Here is a 26,533-nt window from a genome sequence, read left to right as displayed (position 1 = left end):
TTGTTCATTCAAAGGTAATAAAAACATAAACTATTCTTATTTGAAAATTATCATATTGCTTTTCTGTCAACATATGGCCATAAAATCTAGAAACTGGAACTTTAAATGTGTGCAACAAAATGTTGTTCTTACTTTAAAACAAGGAATAAATTAATTTGATTGTTTAACAATGAATTTGACCACATATTTGAAAAGACATGAGATGATATTTGTTGGGATTTGGTGCTTTATAAATAAAGCTGAACTGAATTCAACTAGTTTTCTACTGCAGATGAACCACATGATAGATTCAGCACATGGGACGCCCACTGCCTTTTATTCCTTGTCCATTTTAAACTCCGGATGCATTTCATGAATCTTCTTGACAGCATTAATCTTTAACCTAACTTGAGCGCAGACCATGCCAAGCAGTTACACACGTGGACAAAATTGTTGGTACCCCTCAGTTAAAGAAGGAAAAACCCACAATTCTCACTGAAAGCACTTGAAACCTACAAAAGTAACAATAAATAAAAATTCATTGAAAATTAAATAATCAAAATCAGCCATTACGTTTGAAATGTTGATTAACATAATTATTAAAAAAAAAAAACTAATGAAATAGGACTGGACAAAAATGATGGTACCCATAACTTAATATTTTGTTGCACACCTTTTGAGGCAATCACTGCAATTAAACGATTTCTGTATTTGTCAATGAGCGTTCTGCAGCTGTCAACAGGTATTTTGGCCCACTCCTCATGAGCAAACTGCTCCAGTTGTCTCAGGTTTGATGGGTGTCTTCTCCAAATGTCATGTTTCAGCTCCTTCCACAGATGTTCAATGGGATTCAGATCTGGGCTCATGGAAGGCCACTTTAGAATAGTCTAACGCTTTTCTCTCAGCCATTCTTGGGTGTTTTTGGCTGTGTGTTTTGGATCGTTGTCCTGTTGGAAGACCCATGACCTGCGACTGAGACCAAGCTTTCTGACACTAGGCAGCACATTTCTCTCCAGAATGCCTTGATAGTCGTCAGATTTCATTTTACCTTGCACACATTCAAGACACCCTGTGCAGCAAAGCAGCCCCAAAACATTGCTGTTCTTTTCTTCGTATGCTTGGTTTTTGAGTCTATGAACATAGAGTAGATGTGCCTTACCAAAAAGCTCCAGTTTGGTCTCATTTTTTAAAAAAATATGTTAATCAACATTTCAAAAGTAATGGCTGATTTTGATTATTTAATTTTCATTGAATTTTTATTTATTGTTACTTTTGTAGGTTTCAAGTGCTTTCAGTGAGAATTGTGGGTTTTTCCTTCTTTAACTGAGGGGTACCAACAATTTTGTCCACGTGTGTATATTCAGTTTCTAACAAAGAAACGTCGAGCAGAACAATTCCAGAACAATGCTGATGCATCAACTAGCACAAAGGGCAAGAAAAAGCATCTCCACAGTTTAAAATCTGCACACTGCTTTTTGACGTTTCCACATCTGAGCCATCACAGCTGACTTCCAGAGTGGAAAAAGAGAAATTAGTACAATTAGGCTCATTATTTGCTTACAGATCTATTGCACTCAGAAAGATCCCTCACAGTACAGTAAAAGGTGAGCTACATATAGAAGCAGTGTGTAGCTGAGTTACTTTGTGAGGTGTGCTTGTGTTTGACTTGATATTCAGAAAATGACTGCAGGCAAAAGGACCCGTAAAGATGCTATTCTTAGTTAAGCACAGCAGCATCCTAGAGCAGCGCCACATGTCAGACACAAACTCACAAACACACAGACAGCACGCTGTGTTCAAAGCAAATACTAGACATTAATGTGATTTCAACACATTAGATCCTGAATTTTAACTGAAACAGCAAACACTGCTTTCCATTTTTATACCTTCGTGCTTCACCCAACTTTACTTGAAGTGCCACAAAGCTTAAACCACTTCAACTATCAACCTTCATCACCATGGAAATGTCAGTCAGGTGGCAGATGGGCGAGTATCCTATAGTGGGCAGCAACATTAGAATAAAGCAACAGTGGGCGTGGAGAAGAAATCAAATCCAGAACAGGCAGAAATTTTTTAAAACTTTTAATATTTACATTTAAAAAAAAGGAGTTAATTGTGATTCATTTAGGACTATAAAGCACATTTTGGCCTCTTTCAGCGCATTACTTTTCTTCTATTGTTTTATCTCGACTGTACTCTCAACTACCTAATAACCAAAGAAACAAGTTAGAAACTAACTGGTAAACATGGAGCATTTAGCTGCCCATGAGTCTCACCAACGTCAAACTATTTGATTGCAGCGGTTCTCAAAAATATTGGGGCTGTAAATGGATCAAATGTCTAACTGCATCATGATAGTCCACAGTTAAGCTCATTCATACTTTGAACAGATGTTCTAAATGCACCTTAAAGACATATTTTTTAATATTCTTATCAACATAGGAGCAACTATATATGCTTGGTTTCTGCAAATGTTTTATATTTTTATATTTATTCTTGCAATAATCCAAAATAAACTGCAAACACATTGCAAACGATGCCTTTTATAAGAGGGAGTGGGATCTCTTCTATAGTGTGAAATGTGTCATCAGCTGTCTAAAACTACCCACACCTGTTGTTCATTTCTGATAAATTTCCATGTCTGACTTCTTTCCATATTAATTCATATCAAATTTTAAATAAAAACTCTCCTTGGTTTCCTTTGTTTTTTTAACTTTATCTCTTTGATATGATCACAGCTAAACAAGAAGCCACAGGTGACTGTATAAATACGTTTATCCGAGTATCTGCAAAGAGTGGACATCATCTGAGCCGAGTTATCAGAGCTTTGATGTCCTTTGATGTTTTGTCTGACTTTAATGTAGCCTCATCACAAACCTCTGTTGCATTCAGCCGGGTGTCAAATCACACCGCTGAGTTCATTATGCCAAGATCAAACAACGGCCGTTTGTGTCTTAAAGCTCGTTACTTTTATGAGGTCTGGGTTGGAAGATGCATCATCAGACGGAGGATTTTCTGTATTTCCATAAGTCACACTGAGCTGCAACTACTTATTATGTCGATTATTATGAATATCAGCTGGTAATTCTCTAATTCCACCTGAGTTCATTGAAGCAAAGTTTCTACGAGTCGACACAGACCGTGTTTAAAAAGTGGCTTAAACTCTGAGAGACGGAGTTTGAAAAATATGAATACCAGGCTCAATAACAGATTAGTTGTCTGGTTATTTCTAACTGGCATTAAAATGACGCATTATCTTAAAGACCAGTTCACAAAATGTTAAGTTTCATTGGCCTTATGAGCTTGTTCCCTCTGTGTTTTCTGTTTTTATGTTTGTTAAATAATAACCAAAACTATTTAAATCCTCATGGGTAAAATATACGCAGGAACCACGTTTTAAGCTAAAGTCATTCAGTCTAAATAAAATTCAATACTCTAATATAACCCAACACCAACTCTTATTGATTGACTATCACAAATGACAGCTAACATTCATTTAGATATTATATTGACTCATAACTGTATCGTTATATTATTGCTATAATCCAGAGAGCCTTTTTGCATTTATTTGAAACTAAACTCTTTGACATTTTGGCTTTCCACCCTCTCAGGTTTAAATGGTCTGTTATTTTAATGAGGCTTTGTATCCAAAAGCAACAGATGATTTGGCTTAAGACACAGTAAAACAAAAAGGATGCACAAAAAGTGATATTGAATGTGGCTTCTCCCAGCTGAATGTCAGTGGCTGAGCTAAACTGTAACTACAGTAGAGGCAGGTGGCCCCCTGTGGCTCTAATGCCAGAATGTCACACTGCAAGGGAGGAAGATTACAAGCCATGTCCTCTTTGACCATCTTCAGCAGGCAGAGTGTCAGGAAAACAGAATTAGACACTTAGTCTGTAAACAGAGGACTGACTGAATGTCATGTCGCTCTTTGGTCTTAAGTGTTAAAACAAACTACAAATCCCTTCCATGACCTCTAAAGAAGCTCTGGTTTGGTCAGCATGTTGCCAGATAAAGAAATGATAAAGATAAGGATTATTTCTAATATTTTAGTACAGTATCAGCACAGAACAGATCCTGTGTTTGCTATTTCTTTATATCACAGATGCACAGATGTTTCAGCCTAACATCAGTGTCTTCTGGTTCGTGCAATACTTTCCCAACACAGGACTTTGCTCTCAGACTGCAGGTTTACTTGTGGTTCTCAGAGTTTTTAAAAGTAGAATGGGAGGCAGAGCCTTCAGTTATCAGGCCCCTCTCTGTGGAACCAGCTACCAGTTTGGCTTCAGGAAGCAGACACCCTCTCTACCTTTAAGATCAGGCTTAAAACTTTTTTTGATAAAGCTTATAGTTAGGGATTGCTCAGGTGACCCTGAAACATCCCATAGTTAAGCTGCTATAGGCCTTGTCTACTGGGGGACCTCCCATGATGGACCTCTACTTCCTCTGCTCTCTTTACTCTCCATGTACATATGATATAATTGTTGTCATTAGTTGTGCTTCTCTTTCTCAGCAGGTATCCCTGGCCTGGTGTTTTGGTGCTTGTTGTCCCCTCTTTCCTGTCCTCTCAACACCCAGCTGGTCGAGGCAAATGGTCACCCTTCCTGGTTCTGATGGAGGTTTCTTCTTGTTAAAAGATAGTTTTTTTCTCTCCACAGTCGCCTTGTGCACGCCCAGGACGAGGGATTGAATCAAAGAGAAGTTTCAAGGAAATCTGTTGGATTCCTTTGCTACGAAATTGTTTTTGAATTGATTCTGTATGAATTAGACTAATTTGGGATTTAATTAAATGGATTTGTTTTGATTATGATTTTATTACAATGAACTGAACCCTTAATTGTCTTGAATTGGTATGTATTTTTGACATTTGTTGTGATTTTGTGCTTTAGAAATAAAACTGAATTGAATTGCATTGCATAGACCAGCATTTCCCCAACCCTGGTCCTCAAGGCACCTGCCTTTTATGTTTTCCTTCTCCAACACACCTAATTCAAACAAATGGGTCAGTACTTCAGCTCTTTAAGCTCTGCACAAGGCTGATGAAGAACCATTTATTTTAATTAATTTGTTCCTGGAGGACCACAGTTGGGAAACAATAGACTGAAAAGATTTATTTAAAAGGGAATTTGTTCGGCCAAGTAAGCATTGAAGAGTCATTAACTCAGTAATGGTTTAACAGAACAATCATTGCTGCTAATTAGGCAAATAAAAGGAATTTCCTTTATTTTTTGGTGCAGCAACAACAAACTGTCATGACTGTGGGTTTTTTTTGTGTTCAGGTTCTTGGTTTAGTCATTAAGTTTTACCATGTTTTCCCCTCAGTCACTCTTGGTCGTCAGCTTCACTCACTTCACCTGTGCTTTCCCCCTCAGCTGCACTCCATCACTAATCACCTCCCTTCAGTATTTAGTTTGCAGGTTCTCCCTTGCACTCTGCCAGATCCTCACCATCACTAAAGTCAGCTATTCATGTCACGTCAGGTTTGATCTGTGGTTTGGTCCCATGTGGTTTTTTTGTTTAGTCATAGTCAGATTTTTGTTTTGTCATAGTCAAGTATTTTTTATAGTCATACTTTTTGTATTCCAGCTCAGCCCCGCTTTGTGTTGTATTACTTTTGAAATAATCAAGTTTGTGTTTTGGATATCTGCATCCGGGTCGTACCTCCACGCCAAGCCACACCACAGCAACCCTCTCTGCCACAAACGTAAGCAAATAAACAGCGAGACAAAGATAAAAATGTAAATAAAGTACGAATGTGTGTGTGACGGCAGAATGACTTAAATAATGATGGAAATCCTTCTTGCATTTGGTTAAATTATCAATCCAGGTGATTAGTATTAAAACAAAATATAAAACCTGTCAAATAAAATGAAAAATAAGTTTAAAGCAGCTTGACGCTCAAACAGTCCACTGCAACTCCATCTGTAAATGTATTCAAAATTCAGCAACCGAAATCATCAGTTTGCTTACCGCTTCAGCAAAATCTGAACATTTGATCAGATTAATCATTCAATAAACTGAGGCAAAACGAGGATATTGCACTTCAGAGCGCGACAGTCACAGGTACGATGTGAGGAATGCCAAACAAAGCATGACAGAATAACCAGGAGATTAACTAATAAAATCCACTTTGTTTCCTAAAAGCTAAAATGCTCTGAATCCACAGGGGGTCAAGTTAAATGTGATCAGAGGTGGATTTTCCTGAAATAAACTCTACATGATACAGCTGCTGCGTGGATGAAGCATCGTCACACCACACAGCAGCAAAAAGGTAATATGGGTCATTTAAAATTAGCTCTCGCTGATCAGAATTATTCTATTAATAGTGTTAAACTGTCCACACTGGAGAAGGCAACTCAACTCCTTCAAACTATCCCTATCTGCTGGTATGATTAAAAATGTATGAGTAACTAACCCTTCGTGCCTTTGTGCAGAAAACGTAATAATAAACACATTTCAGTTCTAATCCATCGTCATTTTTGTTCATTAAGATTGCTTTCAAATTGGGTAATTTACATCAAAACAATCAAACAGAGATCTCAGTCATATTTATAATTTTTTTGGCTTTCTGCACATCCCAAGAGCTCAAGGGGAATATCTCTGTCCAGAAATCATGACCCAGTTACTGAAGAAAATCCTTCGAAGTTAACAAGTTTAAACTTTTTTCTGTTGCATCTGATTGTGACATCGGGCTCACAGAACAGACACATTATAAATGACTATAAATTGAGATGTAGCCACAGGATGATTTTAGGCATGAAGCCAATAAGAAAATGCCTTAAAGTCCACCGACAACCACAAAGGGCTGACTCCAAAACATCTCTGGACTCCACCTCAAAAAGCATCAACTCGATTCACCCCTTCTGGTCAGTGTGCCGTTAATAATCCAATGACTGAATAGAGATTAAAGGTCCCATGGAATGCTTTCCATGTTTTCTGGCTTATCTATAATGTTAAAATGATGAATTCTAACCTTAGTCATCACCCAAAGCTCAAAAGAGGAATACACCTGTTTCAGAATGATCCAGAAAGAACTCGGGTTGTCCAGAATTCTCAAACTCTCGATCGCAACTATTGATTTCGACTACCAGGGTTGCCTTTTAGGCAGTGCATGCCTGTGTGAGCTGTAAAACCTGATGTTATCCCGCTGGTAAGTTCGAGCTATTCGTCATTCCTTTTAAGAGCAAGGTACTTTGCTTCAGAGTTGTCTAAGAAATTTTACTCTTGGTTTTAGGGCAAACATTGACTTCTGATCAGCAGGTAACACAGGTGAACTCTCTCAGTAGACAACATGCACAGAAACTCACAGTCAACAGTTCAATATTTGGGGTGCAGAGACACTCCTTCTCAGAGACATGTCCAGGTTTTGCACCATCTGTTGTTAACAAGCTCTGTAATCCTCCTTTACTGTTACCACTCTGTCTGCAGTCTCTGTCTGCCCGTATAGTCTTAAAGCAGAGCAGTTTTTCCTGCAGCAAGCTCCATTTTTTTTCCTGCTCTATATCCTGGACATCTCTTCAACTCATAATCTGCTCGCAGTTAACTGTAAATTCATCTTCAAACCCCTGCCAGATGGTTCTCTCGGAAAGATCAAAGTTATCTGCTGTTACTGTCGATGTAGCGTGAGTTATCAATTAGAAAAAGACGTGGCTGATGCAGAGATTCCCACTCCCTTTCGTAAAAGTCAGACCACGCCAAGTAGTTTGTAACTGAGACACCTGGAAAACTCCACTTGTGGCAGGTTAGACACAGTTACAATGTGTAAGATTATTCTCTTAAAGTGTGAAAGTGTCATATTCAGGTTAACGTTATCTTCTGTTGTTGCTTGTTGAGCTTCAGTTTGTCGTGAAAAGCTTTCAGCATATTTTTTTAATTGAGAATGAATGTTCTGGAGAGAATTTATCAGGAAAATTTCTTTTAGATTGTTTTAAAAATAGTTAAGAATAATACTATAAATTTGCATAACTCCAACATATTTGTCTCCTCCTGTATTGATATGAGTATTAAATAAGATCCCTTTAAGGTGCATTTGGAACATTTGTGATTAATCGCGATTAATTACTTTAATAAATTGCAAGCCCTACCTTTGAGTCTCTTCAGCTTTGATAACAAACAGAACATTTCATGGTCTCTGACTTGTTTGGACAAAACTTGAGATTTGGCCTGTGGGAGAATGTGATGGGCTGTTCTTATTTCCTCCAGACTCTGATATTTCACAAACGAGAACATCACTGACTGGAAATAATAATAATTTACAGCTCTACTTGTGCCAGAAATAGTTTTCATACCAGATGAAAAAGCAACTTTAAGTTTGAGAATGTGCTTGAAAGTGCAGCAAATGTGAAAAACTGTCCATCATAATCTGATGAAAGCCGCATTACAAGACTCTGTTCAGTCCTCCAACAGTTGTCTTTATTATCTAGTCATCTACTGATCATTTTCTTCACAAAGCCAATGATTGTTTGACCAAAAGTTCCAAAAGCCCAAAATCATATTTTCATATTTGTAGTTTTGATGCACCAGCAGTCCAAAACCCAGATGTCAGTTTTACGATCATAGATGACGTAGAAAAGCAGAAAATCTTCAAGTTTTAGAGGCTACAGCCACAATATATGTTGAGCTTTAAGAAGTGAACGCTAGTTGAGTATCTGACAGCGTCGCCAGCGGATACTAACCAATCAATCAGCAGTTTTACGTTTGTATTCATCAGTTTCAGTTACAGGAAACAGTCAAATCAGCTGCAGAACTGAAAACTTAACTATAAAAACCCTTCCCAGGTTGCTGCTTTTCAAAATGTCAGCAGCAGCTAACCGCCATTTGTTCACCGTTAATGAATGCATCTAAAATGTCACAAAACCAAGTCCAATGTGACATCCTCCAACACCTGCTCTGAAGTCTAATGATAATGCATTTAGAAAGCTCTATAACAGAACAGAGGCAACAAACCCTCACATTCTCAGAAGCCGGTTGTGTCAAAGAATTTTAATCAAACTCATCTGTTAAACAATCTGCAGAAGTATAGTCCACTATTCAAAACAAGATCCTCTTCTAAATCTTACATTTTTTCTGTTTATCAGAAAGCTTTGCTTCTAGAGAGGGAATCCATAAGAGGAAACTAAACCTGCTTCTACACCTCTACATGTATCAGGATCTCTACAGCGTATTCACCAGCAGAAGGGTAAAAATAAAAAGTAGCATTCTCAAATGCTGGAATGTCATTAAAAGTTATCAGTCTTCGAATAATAACGTTGATCACATTCAAACTTTATCTTAATCTAAAACCAGAAATATAAAGTGTCTTTTTTCAAAACTCACACATTCACATAAGCCGTTCACTCCATCGTGCGTGCCTGTGTACTACGTTCGTTACAAGGATTTATACAAGGACAGCAACTTTAAGGAGCAAACAAATAAACGCACATCTGTTGTTTCATGCACCTTAAATGTAAAATTCTTATTTAGAAAGCTTCGATGTAGAGACTGCTCCTGATCTCGTTTGATAAATCAAGGATTATGTAATCATGCTAATCTTATGCCTGCATGTGTAAAAATGTCCAAAGGAATGTAACTTTACACCCCACAGCTGTGCCACAGACATGTTTGTGACATTTTAATTAGAGAAATAAGTCACACTGAATATTTTAGATATTTACACAGAAAATATTTGACTTAAAACTGCTTAGCAAACAAACCAGTTAACGTGTAAATATACTATGTTATAGCTCAAATATTTAAATTCAAATATTTAAATTCCCCTGCTTGTGTAGTAGTGGCGGATGAACTTTAATGCACTTAAAGTGTCCAGTAATTATATTCTGAGCCATAATTACCATGGATATTTGATATTTTTCCTGCATTTTGGACTCCTGGAAGCCTCAGTTTCGTCAATTCTCCGTAAAATAAACTTTTAATTGTGTTTCAAATAAGAATGTCATGTATGTGTGGTTGGATATCTCGCAGTAAGCTGTAGAAAGGAGAAAGAAAGTGGGAATTTTTACTGTTTTTAGAATGAAGAATTTGATGTTTGTCTCTGTCTCTTTGGGAGTTAAACGACTAAATAAATATTTAACGCATTTTGACCGTGAAAAGGTTACATTTGTGTTTTTAAACGCAGGTTACGTTCTCAGACTGAAATCAAAATGGATCTAAAGCGTTTCCCCTTCCTGCTCCTCTTCCAGAAGAACGTGAACCGGGACGCACCTGCTGTTTCTCCGACTGCTCCTTGCTGATGGCGGACACCTTGGGCGCCGGTGCACGCTCGCACGTGCATCCCTCCAGCAGGTATATACCGGAGGGTCTCGTGCTTTGGTCGTTCTCGAAGTAGAAGAGCACGTTCTGGTAAAGGGCGAAGTACTTCTCGGTCCAGCGGCTGTTCTCCGTGGTCTTCTTGCTCAGGAAGCCGCGCTTGGAGCCCTCTTTGCGTGCCACCACGGACAGATGCAGCGCGTGGCCTTCGTTGTACCGCACGCTCTTCTGCATTTTATATTCAGTCTTTTATTTAAAGTTCAAACATAAACCATCACATCGCACCGCTGCTTCAGATATGCTGCATATGAAGTTATTTCTAGCCGATGGACACCAATGAGAAGGCGGGTAATATCTCCTTGTGCTGGGAAAGGTAATCCAGGTTTAACATGGTATAAAAGTTGGAGCGTCCGCGGCACAGCGCACGTCCCTCTGTGCTTCCAGAGCTAGCTGAGCCACTTTCTCTTTCAGCGCGGAAATTCAAAGATAAAAACGGTCTTTAAGAAAAAAAAAAGGACAAAGCGCGTCGGAGCTGCGCAAAAACAGAAAATAGAGCCCGGGAACAGAAGGTGAAAACAGAATCACGGCGGAGATCAGCGGTAATCGGCTTTGACACCAACTTAAAGAGACAGGTCGCTGCTCCTGGAGCCTGAAAGTTCCGAGTGCGCAGGTGCACGCGCTGAAATTCTACAATTTAAATGCGTTAATTAAACAGACGAACGGGTTTGAGAGCTGGCAGCTGATGTTTGTCATGATGAAAACAGTTCCTGGTGTGATTTTACTCCTCTGAGACGTCATTATGATGCTTTGGAGCTCTCAGACCATCTCTGAGGTTAAACGGTTCTCAAATCATTTGTCCTGCCAGGTCACCTGCAGCTGTTTCTGTTGTGGAAACCATCTGGTCAGCAGTTGTGTTTCACCCTGCAGACGTTTTGTCTCTCATTTGTGCAAGTTTTACATATTTGTGTCCATTCTCTGCCTTTTTGGGTCACTTTGAACAAATCTGTTTTAACTTTATTTATCCCTTAAGGGAGGTCCCTCAGGGACGTTTGGGTTCCTGTACAGAAGCAAAGGTCACAGTAGGTCAAAGATCACTCAAGGACATCTTGTCAGGACACTTTTCTGACTTTAATTGTTAATATCTTTGTGGTGAGTTGGGAACTTTTTAAATCAAATCTTTGTGCTTCTTTGGTCTCTTTAATTTTCTTTTGGTGCCTGTTTGTGATTTTGTGTCTCACTCTTATGGTTTGTGTTCATGACCTGTATTTGATCATTTTGTGTCTCCCTGGTGTACGTTTAATGCAGAGTCGCAATACGAATTAATGCAAATTATTTAATTTTTTTTAAATATCAGCTTTATTGATTTCAATCCGAGCCTGTTGTAAAACTTTCATTCTCTTATATTAGACTTTACTTTTCAGCTTTGCGACTAAATTCGACAAAATGTTTTGGGATTTCCAACTAAATTGTCTACAGATACCGTCTCTCTTGTTATTTATTACACTTTGATATTTGGGCTACTTTAAATGCTCGTTTTAAAGGGGAACTCCTTATTTCTGGCATGAAATGCGTTCATCTACTCACCTAGAGCAGTTTGGTGAAAGTCGGCGTCCTTCGGAAGATATTTAGAGTCCTTGAGATCCATATAACTGTCTAGGTTTAAAAATACCGGGGTTCCCTCTTTAAGAAAAATATCGTTACAGATTGAGCCAAGTTTACTCGTTTAGTGAAGTGAGCTATTTGATGCTATGGGCACCCTCTGTATAAGGTAGGTAGGTAGGTAGGTCCTGAATGCACCAGGGTAGGTGTATTTCTATATATATATATATTTTTCCCTTTTTAACCAGAACAATAGATGCAGTAAGAGGTAGGAAGAGTGTCTCCTTTCTTTTGCTGGAACACATTAATAAAAAAAATTTAAAAAAAACCTGCAGCAGCTGCTTAGACAGCCGACTTCTTGTACCTGCGTACAGATTGTCCGCAGTGCATTAACTCATTTTCTTTCAAAAGAAGAACTGCAACACTGTTAAATAGAAAGAGCTGCTAAAGTAGATTAAATAAGCAGCAGCAGCAGCGAACCACACATCAGTAAAGGAGTATCTTACCTGGCCTGATTAAAAGAAAACGTCAGTGTGAGCATGTCTCTTCTTTGGTTAAACAGAGGTTACAGATTCAGGCTGCATCCCTGTGACAGCGCCACAAAACAAACAGAGGTTTAACTGCCCCATCTGCTGGTTGACTCGCTAAGAAAAAGCTTTAGCTACGAGGAAGGGTGCTTTAACTTAAAGATGGTGAAATGGGAACGTGACAAGTGAAATGTTGTTGCTTCATCTCAACAGACCAAGTAATGCCTCACCACACACAACAAAACAGCTAAAGCACCAATTTAATCAGGTTAACTCTGATCAGTGCTAACTTTCCTACTGGACTTTGAAAGGGATCGTCTGTCGGGATCTACGATGGAGCAAAGTGTAAGGTTAAAGGTGGAGGAGGCAGCAGATGGAAAAAAAATAAGCTAACAGTGTTTATTGAAGACTTACAGGTTCAAAAGTAGAAAACCAATAAATCCAAAAAGCAACCCAAATATGGAGCAAGAACCAAGAGGATGATGATGAAAACAGGCTGGGAAACTAAACTGGGATGAAGGACTAATGATCAACAGGTGTGACAATGAGAAACTGAGACCAGGTGGCAAGTGACAGTAACTGGAATGAAGCAAAGGAACAAGCTGTATAAAATAACACAGAAAGTAAAGCTGATTAAAAATACAGAACAAACTCTAATTAAACCCAGAACAGGAATGGACGAAATAAAAGCAAGACAAAACAAATAAACTGAACAAGAAATGTCAGTTAAAGATCCCAGAGAACAAACCCAAACACAATAAATAATCCGCTGTCTGAAAACCTTACCTTATGTTTGTAACATGAACTAAAAGTTTCCTATATGATCCTCAAGATCTCAAAATGATGGAAAGTTGACATCTGAACTGCCAACATCAGGTCAGAATAATCCACGAAGCACGTTTGAAAGTGCTGTACAAAAACAGATGGAGCACAGAAAACAACCACAATCGCAGTTGAAAGGATACAACACCATGAAGTGAAGCATTTAGAGGCTAAAATTAACACAATTATATTAAAAAAATGTTGTAAAAAAGAAGGTTTATTTAAGAAAAGGGAATAAATAACACTGTCGCCTCACAGCAAGAAGGTTCCAGGTTCAACTCCCTGCTGGGGCCTTTCTGTGTGGAGTTTGCATGTTCTCCCCATGTATGCGTGGGTTCTCTCCGGGTACTCCGGCTTCCTCCCACCAGGTCAAAGAGCATGTATGTTCAATGACTGGGGCATTTACTTTAAAAAGTTCCTGTTAAGAGGATCCAAGAGGTCTCACGCTAGAAACTGAAACCCCTTGAAATTAAAGTTCATGTTTAAGTTTTTTTTACAGCATCTGTTACTAGGGTCCACATAGGTTGCAGTTCCCAAAATGAGAGGGACGTTTTTGGGAGAACATTCTATTTAATCCCCATCTGTTATAAATACAGAATTTCTTAAAAGAACAAAGTCTTCACTTGTCCCATGTAAGCTTACACCCATCTGGAACAATCCTGACATACTGCAAAACAAAAAAATGCTAAACTTTACTCTGTGGAAGATCAAAGGAATCAAACATCTGGAACATATAATTCAAAATGGAAATTTTATTTCATTTGATGAGCTCATATCACAACACGAGATAGGCAGCAATAAATTCCTAGAATATCAACAACTTAAGTCTATAATAACAAAGAAATATATCCTCCACCAACCAGACTTACAACTCCAGACTAGGGTAGCAGAATTTCTAAGCATCTGCACCCCAAAACTACTATCAAAAATATATAAATTATTGTCTAAGATAGATGACACAATGTCTCTTCCATCCTCAAAATGGGAGGCAGATTTATCCATCAGTTCTAGTCATAGCTTCTGGCCACAAATATGTTTGAACACCTTCAGAATGACTCGGAATCCTAATTTACAGCTCATACAAAATCCTTCATAGAACACACTATACAGGACAAAGGATGTTCAGGATGGGTCTAACACACTCAAACATCTGCTCACATTGCACAGATAACACACCTGATGATTATGCACACGCTTTGTGGTTTTGTGCGCCTGTGCCTGTGCCTGGTGGGGCTGGGTTGTCCTGGACGCGCCACAGTATGGGTGGGTTGGTGCAGGTCCTGGTGCCGGGCTTGTTGCTCTGGGACCTCCAAGGTGTCCGCAGGTGGTTGGTTTTTTTTTCAGGGCGTGCGGTGGGGGGCGGTGCTTTTCCCCTGTTGGGGGGGGCCTGGGTGATGGTGGGTCTCAGGCCCGGGCTGCTGCGACTGGTGTGACCGGGTGGTTTGTTTGTTTGTTTTTTGTATTATATTGAAGAGCCAGAAGGGTGAGGGGAGGGGTCTTCTTCCCACACCCCTGCTTCCTGGTTGCTGCTCGGGGCGGGAGGGGCCAAGAGGATTAATTAATTGTTCTGCTGGTTCGGGGTCTGTGGTGGCTGGGGGGCTGCTGGCCCCCTGGTGTGCCTGCTGCACTACACCCCAGCGGAGTCGAGGGAGGGAGGACGTGTGGATATGTGGATGTATGGGACGTGAAAGTGTGTGTGGTGATGATTGGGCCTGGATCTGGGACTTGCTGTCGCCTGGCCTGCCTGTGCTTCTCCCGATGGGGGGGCGGCGTTGCCTCTCCCCGCTGCTCGCGACTTCACCCACCTGTGGGCACGTCTTGACTCCCAGGGCACTTGGCCAGGGGCGCTGGGGCAGGCGCTCACCCACTGTGTGGCTGTCTGGGGCGCTTGGCCCTCCTGGGTATTGGGTGGGGCCTTTGCCGGGGGGTTTGGGAGCGCTCGGGCTCCTGGGGCCCGTGTCCAGTGCACGGCCCGTGTCTGGGCGGCTGGGGCCTGGCGGGGTCGGTGGGCTGTTGCCTCTGGCTCCCGGAGGGCCTCTGCCCTATGCTTATGGGGGCTCTGTCCGGGGGCTTCCTCTGCAGTCTTCTGGGTGGATGCGTGGTTGCCCCTGCGGTGGGCTTCCTGGGTTCTGTGTGGGCTGCTGGTGGCCTGGGTCTTGTGGCCCTCTCTGCCTGCTTCTGATTGCTTGGGGGGGCTGTGGATTGTGGCCCTGTACGCTTCTACACTCATAACTAAGCACGGTTATCATGTAGGTCCTGTGCCATGGGTGTTGCATGTTCTCACACACACACACACACACACACACATTCATTAGTCCAATAGCATGGTCGCTAAGCAGTTGATGTATTATCATGTCGTCTCAGGTCATCTATATCCACACCTGTGTTGTATGCGATTGCCGCTTATTGTGCTTGTTTTATTTGTTTGTTTTTTCTCTGCTTGTCTGCTTTCAGGTGCTCCTAGTGGTGCTAAGGCTGGATTCCCCTCAGAGGCCATGGATTGTTGTCTGTTTTGTTTTTTACAGGTGTAGCAGCTGGTTGTCTGGTTTTTGTTTCTATTTTTGTTCTGTTTCCTCTTCTTTCCTCTTCTTCTTTCCTTGTCCCCCGGTCCGGTTCAGTTCTATTACATGTCATATATTGTCAACAGAAATAAATAAATGGGCATCAAGGGGAGCTTTACATTTATAAAACTTCCCTTGGCAAAGCAAATCTGTTTGGCATCAAAGGTATTCAGACTACAATTCTGCTGCCATAATGCTGAACAGGACAAGGGGAAAAAAATAAATAAATAATACAGACTCTAATGTTATTTTAAAAGGACAGGACGCTGTTTAAAAAGACATTAAGTCTTTCTTTGTGTGTGTGGGTGTGACGCACTTAGTAAGACAAACACACAATTGTAAAGAGGGTAAAAGCAGAAGTTTCTATTTCTGTAAAGAGGCGACATGCATCAGAAGATGGGTGTTTGTTTTGAAACTCCCTTTCAGCCTGAAAGCACAAACAGATGTTGGAGCGCTTTAGCAGAGTATGTGTGTGTAAAGGCATGAGGACAGATGTTTTGTGTGTGTGTGTTTTTAGCTAAGCTGCCACAGACTTTCCCCTTCTCTTGTCTACAGATAAAGCTGTGATGGTGTGGTGGTTTGATTCACTGTAAAATAAACCAACAAACAACCAAATGTTAGGAACTTCTGAATGAAATAAGTCAATAAACTGACAATAAAATATTTTGAAATATGTTAATTATATTAGTTTTGGCTCTTATAATACAATTAAAGGACCCAAGGCTTTCTTTTCCATATTTTCTGGCTTATCTACAGCATTAAAAGGATTTCTTGTCATCATTAAACATTTAAACTCCACTTTAGCAGAATTATGACCAGTGAATAAAACAGGTTCAAATTCCCACATAACACTTCAAATCTTGTTTCTACTGACTACCATTAGATGGCAGGCATGTATTATTTGAATTACAGTTTTGCTTTGTTTATCTTGTCAAAACATAAAGTTTAGAGGGTTAAAGGTCACCCAAAGCTAAAGACCCTTGCTAGCATTCACGTTATCCACCCCAAACATTACTTTTCATACTTTGTTTTTGAGTCAGAAAACGGGTTTTTGGTGGGGTCGAGTCAGCCAAGATAAAAAGCTGTTTGAATTCTCCAAAGGTGAAGAAACAAAGCTCAAAGGCTTCCTTAATTATCGCCTTTAGCAGAGGAAACACCGCACCATCCTTTATGAGAGAAAGAAGGTAATTCTGTCCCAAAATTGCTTTCTGCCCTAATTTTGTCTGCATTTATGATTTATTTTAGATCATTTTTATCTGTGGATAAATATGAGGACCGGAGGATGAGAGTGAGCAGCCTGTGACAACACAATATTTAACTTTTTAGGATTTTTCATCTCTTTTCAGTCACAAACTTTAATGATAAAGTCATATTCTATATGTCTAATATGACATATATGGAAAAGATATAGATGTGTGTTAAAATATGATACTACAATGTGCCACAAATCTCAATGAAAAATAAATAAATGTTTGACTTACATTTTATGGAAAATAGCTTGTCTGAAATTATCCAAACTCACTGCAAATTGTCACAGAAAATTCAAGGTTCTGTCCCACTCCAAATGGGTCATTGATGGGGTTTTTCGTTCCTACTAACGAAATCCCACCTTAAACAGAAAGAACCACACAAGAGATCAATATAAAGTTCAGCTTTTGCAAAAGGGGAGAACCGTCGCTGCTTCAGCCACAGGTGTATGTGTCTAAGCAACCAACAACAATCTCCGACTCCCTCATTGCAGCATCCTGGTTTTATTGAGAGATAAGAAAGGGGGAAGAGCTTTACAATAACAAAGGGTTTCATAGAAAATTCAGAACGTCGGTCGTTTACGTATGCATCTCCAAATGGAGATGTGAGACCTTGACGACAATCATACAAAGAGATACATCAATAAACTAGTGTGAATCAGCCATTGTTGGTTTGTAGTGTGAACTCGGGTGAACTCGATTGACCTCTGGAAGACTCCGTCCTGAGGCATCTCTCTTTGTTCACAAGCACCCTCATTTCCTCGCCACATGACTGGAACTAAATGCAGTATATGTCATATAGGACATGTATAGTAAAGCGTAAGAAATGCAGTTAAAGCATAGCAATACAATTAAAGGCACAGTAAGGTAATTGTAACACAGGGTATATCATGAGATAAATGTTAAAAACCCTAACAGTCATGCTGCTCGAATTGGAAACAGCTGCTTTAATCAACTCATACAGTACAAAGTGTTGTTAAAATATACAAGACGTTCCACGTGGCAGGAAGTCGAAAGCAACACCTGCACTGGCAAGGCTGACGGTGCGAGAGGTGAAAAGGAATCCAAGGATCACCAACGAGGCCATCCTGAAGAATCTGAGCCATGCTGGTGGCAACATATCAAGGCATGGTGCTGCAGAATGAGGCACACAAAAGCCTGCTTGGCCTTTGCAAAATCTCATCTGGACAAAGAACACGATTTTCTATTCTGTGGTCAGATGAAACAAAAATGTAATTATTTAGCCACAGTGATGTAGCCTTCATCAGCCTTCAAGCATGATGGTGGGAACATAATGGACCATGCATCCTAAGCAAAGTAAAAAGAAGATTACATCAGGCAGGCTGCAGAGGAACTTGGCCTTGGGCAGCACTGGATATTTCAGCATGACAATGACCGAAAACACGCAGCAAAAGAGGTGAAGAGATGGTTAGAAATGAGTGGGAAGACGCTTTAATTTGGGGACATAATTCTAATAAATACATATGAAATATAATATATAACATAAAATACATATCTTCCATGTAATGGTAGTAAGTAGAAACCAGATTTGATGTTTTATGTGGGCTTTTCAACCTGTTTTAGCCACAGAGAAAGTCACGTTGCTCGAGTTTTAGAAGGAAAGCGGATAGGAGAAATATTGCTGTCCAATATTTAACTCTCTGGGGTCTGAGCCGTAATGATGTCATGCAATCTGATCAGACCTCAGAGGGTTAACATTGTTGGAATAAACTAACCCCCCATCCTACAGTCATAGGACGACTATCAGAAACCTAAAGAATGTTACAGATAACTGATGTATCACACTCACACGTCCAAACAAATCACGCCATCCAAAGACAGCAGGAATCACACAGACGATTTCAGCCTAATCCGTTAGGCAGCTTAGTGTCAGTTTACTGTGATGAGGCATAACCCCGGTCCACTCCATGCTGATCTGGGACACACACTGGGTGTTTAGGAACAAAACACAACACAGTTTCAGTTAAATTCAGTGTGGAGCTGATGGAGAACAACCAAACTCACATGGGTGCTGATCTGTGAACACTGAATTAATAACCCACTCTTTTCTTCACAACCATGTATGCTCAGATCTAACTGAAGAACTTTAAGAGGAAAACAAGACACCAAGGAGCAGTTTCTACCAAAGAAGATGAGATATTTATCCACAAAATTAGTGTTTTACTGTATGAACAGGTTTCTGTGCAATGTTACAACAAAGATGGGTGCAAAATTTGAAGGGACAAGGCAACCTCTGAAGAAGAGATGACAAGAAGCTGTAGGGCAGTAAACTTCACCATCTTTCAAGAAAATGGATGGGAACTCTTCAATATTCTGAGGGGATTAAATCCATCTGACAAGAATAGAAGAAGATTGTGTATTTGGGCTAATAAATGGGTGGATTGGGGTCCCGGTAGTCCTAAAGTAAACAAAGGTTTCCTTAGAATACATCACATGTCAACAATCTCAGGTCAACAATCTCTATCCTTTTTTTGGCAGCTGGTTGTCATTTCTTCTCAAGAGTTTGGCTTTACCCGACAGCTAGAGAATAGCACTGCTTTCTGCATGGAAATATGTGAAATTCTCTCTAAGTTTAATCAAATTATTCGTGCTTTGGTGTTGAGTTTCTCTACTTTTAAACTTTCAGGCACTGGTTCTCCCAGCCAAGAACACACATGAGTTTAGAATGAGAATACAAGACGTAACTCTCCTGTTGGTTTCTGTTTGTTCCGGGGATTTTTGAGACACAACGATGGATGTGCACATCCACTTTTCTTTATATTTGAGAATACTGACTGAGCAGCATTGAATTATTGGTGTAAAGGATCAGTTTGGACAAGATTAAAATTCATCACCCGCTCTGATCGGACAGCTTGTGGAGATTACACATTAGTAGAAAAGCATCTAAGAGTAAATCACTGAGGTCTTAAGTTGGTCTTTATTGAACAGACGTCGTCATTTTAATTACAGTTGATATCAAAATGCATCATATGAGCTTATTTTGTAAGAAGAATATATAAAATAGGATGGAGAAAAATTAGAGAAAACTGTGAGAACGAACAGCTGAAGTCAGTGTTTGAGGGTGTGTAACAGCTGGTGGGATGATGATGCTACTTTTAACCCTGCAGATTTAAAAAATTAGTTGAAAAAGTGTGCACTCTTTCAGCTGAAAAAGTGTGCACTCTTTCCCTCTACTTTGACCACAGACATAATGTTTTGTCATTCAGAAGTTCCAGTGCTTTGGAGCTGATCAGAAGACTTTTTCTATGACTTATCCAGCTTATCTTCATTGGCTCCTTGTTAAATTTAGAACAGAATTTAAAATTTTTCTCCTCGCATATAAAGCTCTTAATGACCGAGCTCCATCATCTCTTAAAGATCTCATAGTTGGATATTTTCCAAACAGAGCACTTTTCTCTCAGACTGCAGGATTACTTGTGGTTTCCAGAGTTTCTAAAAGTAGAATGGGAGGCAGAGCCTTCAGTTATCAGGCCCCCCTCAGCGGAACCAGCTGCCAGTAAATATCCAGGAAGCTGACATGCTCTCTTCCTTTAAGATTAGGCTTAAAACTTTCCTTTTTGATAAAGCTTATAGTTAGGGATGGCTCAGATGAGCCTGAAAGCCTGAGGGGCCTCATCTGTCACACCTTTCATCACTTTGTTCTCTTTTTTCCCCTGTTTAATTTCTTAAATGGAATTATGTACATGTGACATTATTGTGGTCATTAACTTGTGTTTCCCTGTTCCAACAGATATCCTTTGAATGGTGTTACAGTGTTTTTTCCCCCCTCTTTTCTGTCTTCTCAAACCCCAGCATGTCGAGGCAGATGGCCACCCTTCCTGAGTCTGGTTCTGCCAGAGGTTTCTTCCTCTTAAAAGGGAGTTGTTCCTCTCCACAGTCGCCTTGTGCACGCTCACGACGGGAGATTGGACCGAAGAGAAATTCCGGGGAAATCTGTTGCTTTCCTTAGCAAAGAAATTATTTTTGAATTGACTCTGTATGAATTCATTTGATTCATTTTGCATTTAATTTATTGGATTTGATTGAATTTTTATTACAATGAATTGGACTCCAACTGGCTTGAATTGGACTATATTATTGAAGTGCCTTGAGATAACATTTGTTGTAATTTGATGCTATATAAATAAAACTGAATTGAACTGATTTGAATTAATGAACCGGCTGGACATGAGTTTAAGGTAATATTGTGGCAAATCAACTGTTTCTATAATGCTTTAGCGTGAGCATCTTACAGAGGAGCTGGAACAAGCTGATGTTGTCAGTGAGGAAAAAGATCTGAACAATGTTAAAGCTGGAAGATTGATTGAGTGTTTCAGTTTATGCCCAAACCTTTGACCCGTTTCTGCACAGATAAAAGTCTGAAGCAAGTTCAGATAAAATCAGCCCTTAACACGGCTTTTTGTCATGATATTACACCAATTTGATAGAACTGAACTGAAATAAATCTACTCCGCTGAAACATGTCTATACTTTCTTGGCTGCTTTGTGAAACTGAGACAAAACACAGAAGCAGTGTGTGAAAAACTAAGTGAACCCCACGATCCAACATCTTGTAGAAGCAGCTTTAGCATCAATCAGTTGAAGTAATGGTTTTCTATATGATGTTATCAGTCTCTCACAGATACAGCAGTGGACACACAGTAATAATAATCCTCCATAAGCCTTTGCTGACTACATACGAGGGTCAGTTTTAAAGCTCCTCCCCGCACTCATCCAGAGCCACCCTACATGCCCTGCTGCACACTCAAATTCAAATAAACTCATGACAGACAAAGTACAAATGTTATTGCTCTAAGCATTTACATTTTAGGAAATACAAGCTAAAATAAGGTTGCTTTTGAGGCGTGTTCCTCTTGTTTTAACCAAAATAATGTCATAATGCATACTGCTGAAAAGACAATTCCCCCTTTTTTCCAAGAAAAACTCTGAATCAGTTTTTTATGCTCATGCAGTCTCACTGTAAACGTCTGCTGTTTAATTTTGTCTGTTCACGTTTACATAATCTTATTTATTATAATTACAGTGTGTTTTCTAACATGTTCCAGCTCATTATTCTGGTCTTTTATATGCTTTCCTTACACAGTCTCATGGAAATTTGTGAAATTCTCTCTCAGTTTAATCAAATGATTTGTGCTTTGGTGTTGAGTTTCTCCACTTTTATACATTCAGTCACTGGTTTTCCAAGCCAAGAGCACACATGATTTTCTATTTGGGCACAAACAAGTGCTATACAAACCAGAAGTCTCAGATCTCATGAGCTGACTTTAACATGAGTAATAACAATGATGACATGACTACAAAGTCGATCATTGACCTTTGGCCTAAGGTGCCCTGGTAGCAGGTACTCTTATGAACCACCTAATGCTGGACCGTGGTGTTGAACAAGCGTTGACTAGCACAGAAGTCCAAAAACAAAACACCACTCAGATTTTGATCAGGACATTCTGCCTAAGGTTGACATGTTTCAACCACAAAATTAAGTCTCTTTAAGTTGAAGTAATAGTTTTCTGTATGACGATATCAGTCTCTCACATGGTTGTGGAGGAATTCTGGCCCACTCTTCTTCCCAACATTGCATCAGTTCATCAGAGGTTTGCAGCATTGGTTTATGCACAGCTCTCTTAAGGTCCCACCACAGCATTTCAGTCAGGTTGAGGTCTGGACTTTGACTGGACCATTGCAACACCTTGATTCTTTTCTTTTCTTTTCTTTAGATTTGCTGCTGTGTTTGGGATCATTGTCCTGTTGATGACCCAGTTTCAGCCAAGCTTTAGCTGTCAGATGGCCTCACATTTGACTCGAGAAAACTTTGGTATACAGAGGAGTTCATGGTGGACATGGTGCTTGCACTGGCTCCGGCGTGATCATAGATGTTTATGTGTAGATAATGAAGGATAATGAAGAAGCCAAACTTTTATCTGACCTAAAAAGGACTTTAACTGGGAAACAATAGAGGCGACTGAAGGAAAACATTAATCATTTTAGTAAGGCTGGACACATAAACACCGTATTTTTGCGTTAACTAATGAATTAATTATCGCCGACAATTATTTGCCTCCCGTTGACGCCGTTTTTATTATTTTTATTGTAAATGTCTGTTGCTCACCGGCTATCATTTTGAAAAAGTCCATTGTGGGCGAGCCTAGTATGTTGCTTACTGCTGCAGCACTCACAGGAAACAGTCAGAAAAGAACTAATTTCACATGAAATCATGCGATTAACACAATTAAAGAATTCAATATTTGCCCAGTCCTACATTTGAGTCATGCATTTCCACTGAATGCTCCACCCTGCTGTATAAAACTTCCTGTTATGCCTGTACCACCCACAACTTCCTTGAAAAGGTCTCATCTCTTAAAAAAAATGCTGCTGCAGAACTCTGTTCTAGAAAAGCTGAAAGCAGACTGATCATCCTCAGAGGACTGTCTGATTATTTTACCCACTAACCATGACGACCATGAACAAGAACAAAGTTCAGATTTTCCTCAAGCAGCACAGACTTCCTGCTCTTTTTTACATAAAAAAAAAGAAACCCTCATGGCCTTCGCAGAGAGCCGGAAGTCTTCAGATGATTCCAGCACAAAGGCACTGGTCATGACAACGGGAGAGGTGAACGTCAAAGACCCTGTGGACATTCAGGTAATTATCTGATTATTTGATGTATAGTTTGTAAAGGTATTGTTCTAACTTATTAATGATGTGTTGATTGTTTCTTTTACACGCCTCTAAATGTATTTTTAAGTGGTCAGAACCCAAAGATGTGGTGAAGAAGGAAGATCTGTTCGGTGGATGGCGTCCTATGAACCCCTGCCCGGTCTATGATGAGCCCAAAGATACACTCTACCTTTTTTTCACCTGCATTGAAGGAAACACTTCAGAGGACTGTCAGATTAATACTGGTTGTAACAAGACTCGTCTGTGCTACATGACAACCCAAGACTGTGGCCAAACCTGGAGTGGTGTCACCGAGTTGACAGACAAACTGCCTGTGATCAAGTATTCGTCCACATTTGCTGTTGGCCCGGGTCATGGCTTTCAAACAAAGGCTGGCACAATGATTATTCGGCTGTAGCTCAGGAGGACGAGCAGTCACCCACCAATCGGAAGGTCAGTGGTTCAACTCTGGCTTCCCCGGGCTACATGTCGAAGTGTCCTTGGGCAAGACACTGAACCCCACGTTGCCCCCCCAGTGTATCATTGGGGGTATGAATGTGTGTATGAATGATTAGAAAAGCATGTAGTTATGAATATTAAGACGTGCTGTATGAATGTGTGTGAATGCAGCATGTAGTGAAGCGCTTTGAGTGGTCAGCTAGACTAGAAAAGCGCTATACAAGTACAAGTCCATTTACCATTATTCCTTCTTACGCTTATCCTCGGTCCAGCTCCTCATGTTGCTCCTCAAGTTATATTTCTTGTTGTGTTTCATGGGGCAGTGTAAACGGCAGTTGCCCTGCAAAAGCATTCAGCATTTACTATGACAGTGAACATAATAAATGGGAGACAGGTGCCATGCTTGAAAGTGAATCAGTTGAATGTGAAATGGCAGAGTTTTATGCTGGCACAGAAAGCTTTATCTACTGCAATGCTCGCAGTCGTGTGGGCAAACGAATGGAAGCTGTCAGTAAAGATGGAAAGGGAATGAGTTTTAGACTACACACATCGACGCTCGACGAAACAGGTACTGGCTGTTAGGGAAGTGTGGTCTCCTTTCCAGCTCAGCCTGAAAGAGCTGACTCAAATAATGAGTGGCTGCTCTATTCCCACCCAACCAATCGGTCCAAAAGAGCTGATTTAGGAGTGTATCTGAACGAATCCCCACAGGATTCAGGTCCATGGAGCAAACCCTGGATCATTAACAAGGGGCCCAGTGGTTACTCAGACCTGGCTTACCTCGGTCAGGGCTGGTTCGCATGTCTGATGGAGCGTGGAGAGAGTTCTGAATGTGAAGAGATAGCACTCATGGTTTTCAACTATGATGATGTCAAGCAGAACATTTAAAAACTTAAACTTATAACCTTAACATTCTATGATGTAATTTAATCTTGCTTTGATTTCAGCTGTAGCAATAAAGTCTATTATGTATTATGTTCATTTCATATAATACTCTGTTTATCGTTTGTTAAATATAAAGAATAAAACCAGATTTGACAACATTGGTGTGTGTCAGCTTGTTTTTTTCCATTTCACAGCCACTTGCTATGACTTTAATTCAGTTTGTCACCATAGTTTGTTGTTTCTTTTGTCTCTTTCTGATCTGCTGCTAATGACCAACAGCAAGATCTTCCTGTTTGTTGTCATTTACTCTCCCTCTCTTTCAGTCTTTAACTTTATTCTAGGCCTCTACAGGTTGTATTCAACTTTCCAACATAAACCTTCTCTCCTTGTATCTCTTGCTTGTGTCTGTGGGAGGGTTGAGGGTTATTTCAACAGGAGTGGACAGCGAGGCGAAAGAGGGAAGATGTCCAATAAACAAGGAAGTGAGAACAGATGAGCACAAAGATCTGCCATGAATGTGACACAGCCTGACAACAATCCCTTCATCCTCAATCAGCAGTGACAAAAACTGCTTACAGTATGTTATTCTGAAAGTGCGTCTAATGTGAACTGTCTTCATTTGTTTTTGTTTAATAACAGAAGTTTAGAAGAAAAAAATAGTCAAGTATCAATAAAAAGAAAGACTGTAAGAATTATTTGCCTGTTTTTTTCTTTTTATGTTAAATCCATGTAAAATTATGCTTTTTTACCCAATATCTATATACATTTTTCAACTTGTTCACAGTGTAGAAGGTTTTAACTATAATCATCATGATTTATGCTTCTTAGTGTCTTTATTGCATCTATGTTCTTTCTTTTTAGCATTTTATTCCTTGTATTCGGCTCTCAGTGTTGGATTTTGTTAGATTTCTGTTTCCTGTCCTCAGTTGTCTTGGTTATGTCCGCCGGTAGATGGTAAATGGACTGTATTTGCATGCTTTTCTAGTCAAAGTGCTCCTAACACACACTCTTACAGCATGTCTTAAGTCTATACAATGCACACATTCATACATTCACCGATGGAAACTTCAGTAGGTAACGTGGGGTTCAGTGTCTTGCCTAAGGACGCTTCGACATTTACCCCGTGGGAAGGCGGAGTCGAACCACCGACCTTCCGATTTATGGGCGGCTGCTCCAGCCGGTCTCTAAACACCTGTTGTCACACAACTAATCAACCCTCCCAGTATTTCAAGCTCTCTGTTCACCTGAAGCATTAAGATCATTGTAGTTATCCTGTGGTTCTGTAGTCAGTCTGGGTGTTCATGTTCGGGTTTCTGTTAGTTTGACTCTTTTTTAATCTCCTTTTCTTTAGTTTGATCATCTACCGTCTATCTTCGCCTCCTCGTCTGGTTGTCCTGTGTTTGAGTCCTTCACCTGAAGCCAAAAAAAAACCCGTGACAATAATACAAAATTCTAACTGCATCCTTACTATTAAAACACATATTGATAAGCTCTAACTTTTAAAGATTCTTTTAAAAATGAACCATTGTGC

General features: G+C 39.9%; 2 protein-coding genes and 1 pseudogene across 2 annotated transcripts in view; 1 reads left to right on the top strand and 2 right to left on the bottom strand.

The window, feature by feature from the left end:
• rasgrf2a (Ras protein-specific guanine nucleotide-releasing factor 2a) overlaps window positions 1-10,580 on the bottom strand; it is a 53,663-nt gene extending 43,083 nt beyond the window's left edge. The window contains exon 1 of the mRNA XM_072372402.1: window positions 10,183-10,580. Within this exon, the coding sequence (XP_072228503.1) occupies window positions 10,183-10,461 (279 nt within the window). The 5' untranslated portion in view covers window positions 10,462-10,580. The remainder of the gene's footprint in view (window positions 1-10,182) is intronic.
• marveld2a (MARVEL domain containing 2a) overlaps window positions 1-26,533 on the bottom strand; it is a 100,041-nt gene that overhangs the window by 25,324 nt on the left and 48,184 nt on the right. The gene's annotated exons all lie outside the window — the stretch shown is intronic.
• On the top strand, window positions 19,736-25,005 carry LOC140276760 (sialidase-3-like; annotated as a pseudogene).

This window comes from Leuresthes tenuis, unplaced genomic scaffold (assembly GCF_036924035.1).
Source record: "Leuresthes tenuis unplaced genomic scaffold, fLeuTen1.0.hap1 SCAF_19, whole genome shotgun sequence".
NCBI classification, from domain to species: domain Eukaryota; kingdom Metazoa; phylum Chordata; class Actinopteri; order Atheriniformes; family Atherinopsidae; genus Leuresthes; species Leuresthes tenuis.
Note: the sequence above shows the minus strand (reverse complement) of the source record. Positions and strands in the feature narration are given on the sequence as shown.